The 10,426-nt window shown below is 38.5% G+C and overlaps 1 protein-coding gene across 1 annotated transcript in view; it reads left to right on the top strand.

Moving 5' to 3' along the window:
• LOC114034411 (myosin-13) overlaps window positions 1–10,426 on the top strand; it is a 71,868-nt gene that overhangs the window by 17,979 nt on the left and 43,463 nt on the right. Inside the window, exons 11-16 of the mRNA XM_027850095.1 lie at window positions 2,114–2,232; window positions 2,326–2,475; window positions 2,577–2,747; window positions 3,828–4,137; window positions 7,138–7,211; window positions 7,370–7,457. Coding sequence (XP_027705896.1) covers window positions 2,114–2,232; window positions 2,326–2,475; window positions 2,577–2,747; window positions 3,828–4,137; window positions 7,138–7,211; window positions 7,370–7,457 — 912 coding nt within the window. The remainder of the gene's footprint in view (window positions 1–2,113; window positions 2,233–2,325; window positions 2,476–2,576; window positions 2,748–3,827; window positions 4,138–7,137; window positions 7,212–7,369; window positions 7,458–10,426) is intronic.

Here is a 10,426-nt window from a genome sequence, read left to right as displayed (position 1 = left end):
GAAGGAAGGAAGGAAGGAAGGAAGGAAGGAAAAAAGGAAAGAAGGAAGGAAGGAAAGAAGGAAGGAAGGAAGGAAACAGTAGTTATTACTGTTACTTTATTATATATTCATAAAATATTTATATGAGAGACAATATGGTATAGTAACTAGAGTCCTAGCCTCAGCATCAGGAAGACTTGAGTTCATATCTCTCCTCTGAACACACTGTCAGTGTAATTCTGGGCAAGTCACTTAACCTTTTAGTGACCTAGGCAACTCTCTGAGACAAAATTGCAAAAGAGTTACAAATATTCATTGATATAGGGAATTTCTCCCCTGAAAGTTCCCTATATACCTAATAAATTATAAATCTAGTTTAATTTTTAACAAATCCTTATTGATGGAAGAAGGAAAGAAAAGAAGGAAGGAAGCCTGCTTCATATGGGGGGGGGATAGTTGAATATCAAGGATTATGAAAGATAGTAAGAAAGGATTGGAGGTTAGGAAGCAACTGAAGCTAACCCCTCCATTCCCTCCTACTGTAGGCAATTTTGGAGGAGAAGGGGATTGGAGGTGAGGAAAGACACAGTCCAATTCCCCCCCAGTATGATATCTTACTCCAAATATTAATTTTTTTCAGTTAAGGACAACATCATTTTTCTAGTTACAACCCAAGAGTCAAGAGTCATATGCTCTATTGTTCACTCTCACCTCTCTTATCTAATCAGTTACCAAGTTTTGTTCATTCTACTTCTTCACCATCTCTTTCATCTGTCCAATTTTTTCTATTCCCACCATAGGTTCTCTTCTCTCTTAGCTAGATTATTGCAATAACCTCCTAACTGGTCCCCCTCCCTCCAGGCTCTTCCCTTTACAATCCCTCCTCCTCATGACTGACAAATGGATGTTCCTGAAGCAGTTCTTACTATGTCCCTACCTTGCTCAAGAAGCTGCCATAGTTCTCAATTGCTTCTAGGATAAAATGCTAACTTCTCTATTTGGGATTTAAAACTCATGATCTGGTTGCCACTCTCTTTCCAATCTCATTACACATTTGCTGCCCTTCCTCTCTTCCTGCTACCCCACTCCATATTCTACATTCAAGTCAAGCTACCTATTTTTTTTTTTTGTTTTCCATATGCAACATTACATCTCCCATAACTATGCCTTTGCACAGTTGATCCCTTTTTCCTGGAAGGTTCTCTTTCCTCCATTCTTGGGATTTCTCACTCTCTTCAAGAATTAGTCTAGCAATACCTCCTACTAGCAACCTCACTTGATTCTTCCATGCTGTAAGCACTCCTCTACAAATAAATGAAAATAAAAAATAAAAATAAATCTAATGTTTTCTATTTATTTTTATTTTGTTTTGTATTGCTTTATCTAAGCTCCTTGAACCTGGGGACTGTTTCGTTTTTATCTAGGTATTCCCAGTGCTTAGCACAGCATCTAGTATGTAGTAAATGCTAAAGCAATGCTTTTTTAACTGAAAAATATACATTAGCCATTTTCTGCAACCCTTCTGCTTTTAATCTTTAAAACCTTTAGATTTACAATTACCTTCTTACCAGCCTTTGTTAGGTACACTCCAACATTAGCCAGAGAGCTGTAATTCCTATGTCAAATAAGATATTGTTTGTAAAGTGCTTAGCACAATGCTTGGTACTTATTACTGTTATTGTTATTAGTATTATTATGTTACAACATAGTCCAGAAAGACAAATCCCATTCTCAGAAGCTATCTTCTCAACCAGCCTTTCAATTTCCAAATCTGCCTTTCTTTCTAAAGCCCTTGCTTTTGATTGGCAACAGTTATAAAAAGTACACTTTTGCCATTTGGATCTTCAAATTCTTGCTCAAGAAGCATTAACTTTTAATCTGGACTCTAATCCTCACAGCTGTGTTGTCATAGATTAGTCACCAGCTCTTATATTTGTGCTACTTACATCACAGTGTTATTTAGAAAGTACTTGGTACACTCTAAGGTGCTAGAGAGATGAGTTACAATTATATATCATGTATCTGTGTATATGATGCATGATAATACATAAAAAAGTCAGAGAAAATTCCAAGGCCTAGTTGAACACCAGGAGATGGCCCATTGGGACTAACCTTATTTCTCTTGTCGTCATAGTGGCTGATAAAGCTGGATACCTTATGGGTCTGAATTCTGCTGAAATGCTTAAAGGTTTGTGCTGTCCAAGGGTGAAGGTTGGAAATGAATTTGTGACTAAAGGACAAAATGTTCAACAGGTAACTTTTGGGGCTTTGCATCAGTTCTATTCTAGGATTTTGATTCTGGCTATAAAAATGCTCATTTAGAGCCCTGGATGATCTTTCCTAAAGGTGATTAATTCTGTGGGTGCTCTGGCTAAAGCTGTCTATGAGAAAATGTTCCTGTGGATGGTCACTCGCATCAACCAGCAGCTGGACACCAAGCAGCCCAGACAGTACTTCATTGGAGTCCTGGACATCGCTGGCTTTGAGATTTTTGATGTGAGTAACCAAATTCTAAATATATCAGTCTACATCCTAACTTGATTTACCTTAGCATTCCTTGTTTCTCCAGTCTCACTCAAAGTGTTTGATTCACTCAGTTCAACAGCCTGGAGCAGCTGTGCATCAACTTCACCAATGAGAAACTGCAGCAGTTCTTCAACCACCACATGTTCGTGCTGGAGCAGGAGGAGTACAAGAAGGAAGGCATCGAGTGGGAGTTCATTGACTTTGGGATGGACCTGGCGGCCTGCATCGAGCTCATTGAGAAGGTTAGAAAAACTCCTCCTACTGTGAAGAATAAATGATGAGTTAATTATATCTGCATAGTCACCAATCTCCCTTGGCTAGATCATCACTTAGTTGCCATAACTACATTCCATGTTCCATATGTTCTTAATGTGTTAGATATTACCAAGTTGATGGCTTTGAGTTCAAAGAAAATTAAACACTGTTGCTCAGAGTATATTTCAGAAACCCAGACTTCCTCACAGGAAATATCTCAATGCTGGCAAGGGAGGCTATGGCATTTCCTTTTTAGCTAGATTGTCCAAAACCCTTAAGAGTAGCCCTAAAATGATGAAGTGACATGACACAAAGCTAGGAGTGAATGAAGGTAAGGAAGGAGACTTTCATACTGAACATAGCTGTGGGAGGGAGGAAATTGCATAATCAGGATGAGGCTACAGTTTGGGGAGGAGGATATTTAAAAATCACATTTTCTAAATCCTAAAGCAGTCTTCAGCATTTGGCTCAAAGATACTATATCTTTAGAAACTAATTCCTCTTATTGGCTCAATGTGGGCAGGAACAGGTAAAGGTGGGAGGGGAGAGGAGACTGGAGGGTATTGCCTTTCCAATCTAAATGACTTTTTTATAAGAACAGGAAGTATCTATGGCTAAGGAGCTATAGTGCTGCCATTGGGGTATCATGAAAAAAGCCTTGAACTCTGAGTTAGGAGGGCTGAGTTTGAGTTCCAACTCTGATGCTGATTTGTTGTGTGACCTTAGATAATGTGCATGACTTCTCGCAATTTCCTCTTCTTTAAAACTCTGTTAAATGGGGACAATAACACTTGCAGGGCTTACTTCACAGAGTTGTTAATAAAACATGAGATACTTTTAACTAGGTGGAACTGAGTAATAAAAATCATTTCTTTGCCTCAGATCTTCAGTTTCTCAGTGCTACTGTAGACTTCCTTATAGGCATTGGTTAGTTTCATTCTAGACTCCTGCTGGAATTGGGATTTAGCAGCTCTGGTCTTATTCCTCTCTTCCAATCATAGTGTGCTTGATGCATATACCTTTCTAAGGAGGAAAAAGAAATCAAGTGTCTGTTACCTTCCTTTCAGCCAATGGGCATTTTCTCCATACTGGAAGAGGAATGTATGTTCCCCAAGGCAACAGACACTTCTTTCAAGAACAAGCTGTATGACCAGCATCTTGGCAAATCCAACAACTTCCAGAAACCCAAGCCTGCCAAAGGGAAGGCTGAGGCCCACTTCTCCCTCGTGCATTATGCTGGTACTGTGGACTACAACATTGCAGGCTGGCTAGACAAGAACAAGGACCCCCTGAATGAGACTGTGGTTGGGCTATACCAGAAATCTTCACTGAAGTTGCTTTCTTTCCTTTTCTCCAGCTATTCTGGTGCAGAATCAGGTATGATCTCTTTCCCTTACGGAAGCTCTGCAGTCAAATCTCAGCTGCCTTTACATGTAGCAATCTTTAGTAATCCAAAGATGCCCATGAGCAATGAAAGAACAAATACAGCCTATTAGGTACAGTTCAATTTGTCCACTTATTGTGGGTGTCTCCTGTTCCTTTGCTTCTTCCTCTCCCTTACCAGACTGGAACCCAGGTTTCAGAGATGATGTTTGCCACAGAGTTTAGGCTTGATTAAGTAACAAGAGTTTTTGTGGAATTCTGCCTGTGACTGGTGTAGTACTTTGTGTAGACATCTTTAATTAATTAGCTAATTAATCAATGCTAATTGAATGAATAAATTAATGGATGTCACAGAAACTAAGGAGAAGCTCACTAATTCCAAATATAGATGGGGAATTAAATTTAATGACTTAAAAGTGAAAATTTCAATTGTAAAATACTTTTAAAGGAATGCAATTTTATTACTTTTGAGTACCTATGCTTCATGTATGTCAAAAGAGCTATAATTGTGTTACTATGAGTTCTCCTTCCACTGATATAAACAGCATCCTTTCCATGCCTTAATAAATAGTCTTCTGTGGCCAAAAATTATTTCTTACCAGGTGGATAAACTTCTAGTGATGAACCATTTTCTTAATTTATCAAGGTTTATTTTTGGACAGCTATGTATCGCTGGCCTTGTATTTGAAGGCCTACACGGCATCACTTGAACTATTAGGTCTTGTCCTTTGCTGGCAAAGCCTTTGAGAAGCTAGAGTCAACTCCACACCTTAGTGAAGTATCAATGTAGAACTTAAGTCATGTAAAGCCTTTCAAAATCTGCCTCCTACCTACCTCTCCAGACAAATTTTATGAGGAATTTAATAAAGTATTTCATATAATTCTTGTGGAAAAGATAGAGTGGCATAGGCCAGATGATAACGATAACACAGTTCAAAGTATGTAGAACTGTTTGAATGTCTACACAATAGTCCCTCATAGATCAATGTGAATTTGGCAAGAGGTCTCCAGTGGCTAGCTCTAGGGATCTGTTTTTCGCTCTATGTTGTTTATCATTTTTATGAATGACAGATGGCATGCTCATCAAATTTACAGACAATACAAAGCTAGGAGGGATAGCTAAAACATTGGATGACACCATAATGATGCAAAAATGTCTGAGAGACCAGAAAGTATTGGCTACAATTGAATGTTTAATAACTTTAATAAGAAAAAATGTAAGTTCTTAACGTTTGTGTCAAAAAAAAGACAACTTCATATTTACAAAATGTGGGAAGCAAGGTTTGACAGAAATTTGCTTAAAAAAAGAACTAAGGGTTTTATTAAAGTCAACAGTGTGACATGGCATCCAATTTTTTGGCTAATGCAATCTTTAGCTACATTAAGGGAGAAATAACTTTCAGGAATAAGGAGATGGTACATTGCCCTGATTAAACTCTATGTCTCTTATAATTTTTGATTCTGGGCACCACCATTTAGGAAGGACATAGATAAACCAAAGAACATTCAGAAAAGCAACCAGGGTGATGAATAGCCTTGAGCCCATGTCATGTGAGGATCAGTAGAAGGAACTAGTAATACTTAGCTTGGATAAGAGAAGACTTCTTCATGGGGGACACGATAATTATTTTTAGGTATTTGAAGGGTTGTCACGTGGAAAAGCAATTGGGCCTGTTTTGTTTGACCCTAGAGGGCAGAACCGGGAGTAATTAGAGTTATCAAAAATGGAATGGGCTGTCTTGCAAGGTAGAGGGTTATCTGTCACTGGAAGCTTTCCAGCAGAGGTGGTATGACCACTTATTAGATGTGCCACAGTGAAAATTTCTCAGAAATTCTGATACTTCTTTACATTTTTTTCAAGCCAAACTAGACTACTAGCTCTTTGTCAAATTGGGTAAGACAATGTCACATAGCTTACAAGTACCTCGAGTGGTATTTGAACACAGGTCTTTCTGTTGCCAAGTTCAGTCCTCAATGCACTACAGCCTGGTCAAAGAGCCCTATAGAAAAAGTGGATCAGGCTCAAGGGCCCGTCTGACTGGGTGTTTCAATTCAAGTCTTTCTGGAAAGTGAGTTTTCCAGGTACAATGAAAGGGGCTTTGGCTAGTTGTATTTTTGTATAGAAAATCTGAATTCTTTACACTCATATAGACAAGTAATATTTTGAAGTAGTAAGTAGATTTTTACAGCTGGGGATGAAGTGGGTAAAAATATAATCTGGAAGAGATGTCAAAGAAAGCAGGGAGATTCAAAGAAAGAGTATAAATTAGAATCTGAGTATATTGGTGACTGTAATCAGAAACCTCAATTCATTCTCTCATTCAGAATTTGTGATAAAGTAGATAGGCTTCTTACAAGTATAAAGAACAGAATAATTGTGGCACTGAGACTTACATGTTTATGTACTTTATCATTTGGGCCTTTTGAAAATTGTCTTTTTTTTCATTTTTCATTTGACTTACTGGTAGCTATCTATAATAATTTATAATATTTTAATTAGGCAAGACATTGTGCTAGATACTAGGAATATTTAGACAAAAACAAAATAGTCCCTGCCCTCAAGGTGATTATATTCTACCAGGGGAATATATAGGCATAGAGAAATAAAGTCAAGATGATTTGGGGAAGGAGAGAGCACTAGCAATTGGGGAATAGTGGTGTGGAGGGTGCAAGAAAAACTTCAGATGATAGGTTGTATCGTATAGGTATAAGGAAGCTAGGGATACTAAGATGTAGACATAAGGAGGAAATACATTCTAAAAAAGAGGGGTTGCCTCTCTATGCAAAGGCAATAGGGAGATCTGGGTTCAAATACCACTCAAGCCACTTATAAACTATGTGACCTTGGACAAGTCACTTAGTTTCTCTTCGACTCATATAAAATTGGAGGAGGGGCTAAGGAGATTCAAAGGTCCCTTCTAGATTTAAATTTATGATCTTACCCTTTTATTGAAAAAAAGTGTTTTATGGCCCAATCTCTTTGTTTCTTCCAAGGTGACTCTGGTGGCAGTAAGAAAGGTGGGAAAAAGAAGGGATCTTCCTTTCAAACCGTATCGGCTGTGTTCAGGGTATGTGATTGCCCCTTTCCCTTTGATTTCTCTCTCCCTGCCACACAAATCCTTCCCCACCCCTAGCTCACTTGGTCATTTGTTTTGATGATCATTGACATGAAGTGAAAAAAAAAATCTTGCGAAAATAAAATTCCTTAATTTGGTTTGTGTTCCAGGAGAATTTAAACAAGCTGATGACCAATCTAAGGAGCACTCACCCTCACTTTGTGCGCTGTCTGATTCCCAATGAGACAAAGACTCCAGGTGAGTAGACGATCTGTTAGACAAATAGCCTTTTGGTGTTGACTCTTAAAATGTTGTTCAATGTTTGGCAATAGCAAAGGCCTGCAGCCAGCATAAATAATGTGCCCTATAGTTTGCCAGATCTAAAAAATATCTGCTTTCAAGTAGCTTATGTTCCAAAGATGACTAAAATAGAAAGGACATGAGGTGTTCCAGTAGAAAGTGGAGTGATCATTCTCCTGTCAGACAGCTAGATTGACGAAGAACAAAGTGTGCTACCTGAGGTCAAGAAGACATGATTTCTAATCCTGCCTCAGACACTTACTAGCTGTGTGACCCTGGGCAAGTCACTTAACTTTTGTTTGCCTCAGTTCCTCATCTGAAAAATGGGGATAATTATAGCACCAATCTCCCAGTGTTGTTGTGAGGATAAAATGGGACAACATTTGTAAAACATTTTTCCAACTTTAAAGCACTATACAAATGCAAGCTATTAGCTATTACTTCCTTTCCCTCCATTCTCTTCCACTGCTCACTTATATCACTCATAGAATCATAGATTATTAGAGCTGAAAGACATTTCTTGCTCTTTATTCTCTCAGAATTGATTCATATAGCTGTGCTGATTAGAATAGAAGAGATCAATGTAGAATGTTTGGAGCTGAGGAAGTCTTTAAAGATTATCAATCCAACCAATTCTCCCATCCCCTTTCCCCCACATTGAACAAGAAGAGAAGTGAATTGACTAAGGTCATAGAGCTTTTCACTAGGGTAATGAGTGCTAGAACCTGGGTCTCCTGACTTTTCTGATCACTTCACTCACATTTGCTTCTATTTGGCTTTGTGATTGTTCTTTAATTGTTTCATGGATCTGCCCTGGCTCCATGTCTCTTTGTCTCTCTATGTATGTATCTCTGACTACATGTATTTCTCACCCTTTCTCTCTAACATCTGTGTTCCTCTCTCTTTCTCTGTCTATATTTATATCTCTCTGTCTGTCTGTCTCTGTCTCTTTCTGTGTCTGTCCCTCTCTGTCTGTCTCTGTGTCTGTGTCTGTATCTCTCTGTCTCTGTCTCTCTCTATCTTTCTCTTTGTCTCTCTCTCTCATTAATTGAACTGAGCCCTGGGTCCTAACATGACCAGTCTGGGTACAATCTTGGAAGAAAGAGAAGTTCTCGCAAATTCTTCCTAACCTGTGCCCTCACCCAAGGAAATGGGTACTCTAGTACCCATTACTCTACTAATGTCATTATTTGGTTTGCCTTATTCTCCCCCCAAAAGGGCTCAGGTCCCCTCAAAACACTCAGGCTTTACAAGACATTGAACAAAAGATAAATTTCATTGAACCCAACAGAAAAAGCAGAATTCATCCAGAAAACTAGCCTTCCTTATCTGGAGGGCATCGAATGACCTTTTCTTCTGATGAATTTCTCTTTTCCTCAGGACTTATTTGGTCCACTTGGTTCATAGCACCAGTGAAGCAAGAGATCTAAGTTGCTCCTCAGTAAATATAATTCCTTCTGTGGATATCTTTTCCTTTTCAGGGCAAGTGGAGTGACCTGAGGATTATTCTTTCCAAATGAAAATGTATATGAACATCTATACTTCCATCTTTGTCAAGGTTCCAAAATCCTTGCCTCTTACTCTCTTCAAGGATCTAATTTCCTTTCCTCAGACCACATGTCTTTCTTCATCTTTAGCTGGCACTAGCCATTGGTATATATATATATATGTGTATATGTATATGTATATGTATATGTATATGTATATGTATATGTATATGTATATATGATTCTCAGTGGAGGTTGAATAGATATGCAGGACTACCTTTACGTCTATAAGTCAATTTATCCATTTTTTTTTTTGGCTTTTTGGTGAAGCAATCAGGGTTAAGTGACTTGCCCAGGGTGATACAGCTAGTAAGTGTCAAGTGTCTGAGACCAGATTTGAACTCAGGTCCTCCTGACTCCAAGGCCAGAACTCTATCCACCGCACCACCTAGCTGCCGCTCAATTTATCCTTTTAAAGACAAAAGCTAATCAACAAGACAATGAAGACCCAAAACAAGGAACTTTGTTTCTCCTCTTTGCATGTATTGGGGCATGCCCATTACATTCATAACTTCTCCAGTACATATTACAGTGTTAGATACACATTAAGTGTCCAATGAATTATGTTGACTGATTAAATAATTAATGGAATGAATTAAATTATTTGCTGCCCAACAAGATTAGAAATCTTAGATAACCACAGATGGCAGGAGTGTGTAATAGCTAGCAAAGGTGGAAGAGAGGGTTCATGGAAAGAGACGATAATTATCTAGTAGCTTTGGGTGGGGGGAGGTGGGTGAGGAGAGAGGAATACATAGCCCAACCAGAATTATTGGCATGAGATTAACAGGGAGTCAAATATTAGGAACTATATATGTTAACACAAAGGCAGAGAGAAGGATCTGTCTTGGTCTGATGGAGAAAAGTGCCTTAATTGAGAGACCTGGTGCCCTGGGCAGGTTCACAGAAAGGAAAATCAGGAGCCAGGGTAAAGAATTGTGATGGATAGCAATTTAGCAAAAATCATTGAAGGCAAAAACATAACTGATATGATCATCAGAGCTTACTTCAGACCACTCAAGCAGAAAGAGGAAATTTGAGAGTTTGAGAAATAGATCTCAAGCCTGGCAAGGAAACATGGTATAATTATGATGAGAAACTTCAGTTATGCATACATCTGCTTGAGTTCCCTCTTTCAGCCAAAAGCAAAGCAGCTAACAATTTACTGACTTGTTTTAGTGATAAATTCATCCTTTAAGAGGTAGAGAAGGCAACAAGGAGGATTTATATTCTGGATTTGGTTGTAGAAATGATAGGGACCTGGAAAGTGACCATTCAATTTTAGAACCTAGGACGGAGAAGTGCTTCACTTTTTGTGCAAGACAAACCCTTCCATTCATCCATTAATCAACAGGCATTTATTCAGAATCTAATATGTGC

The sequence above is a fragment of the Vombatus ursinus genome, unplaced genomic scaffold (assembly GCF_900497805.2).
Source record: "Vombatus ursinus unplaced genomic scaffold, bare-nosed wombat genome assembly UNPS02008996.1, whole genome shotgun sequence".
NCBI lineage: Eukaryota > Metazoa > Chordata > Mammalia > Diprotodontia > Vombatidae > Vombatus > Vombatus ursinus.
This window is presented reverse-complemented; position numbering and strand designations above follow the sequence as displayed.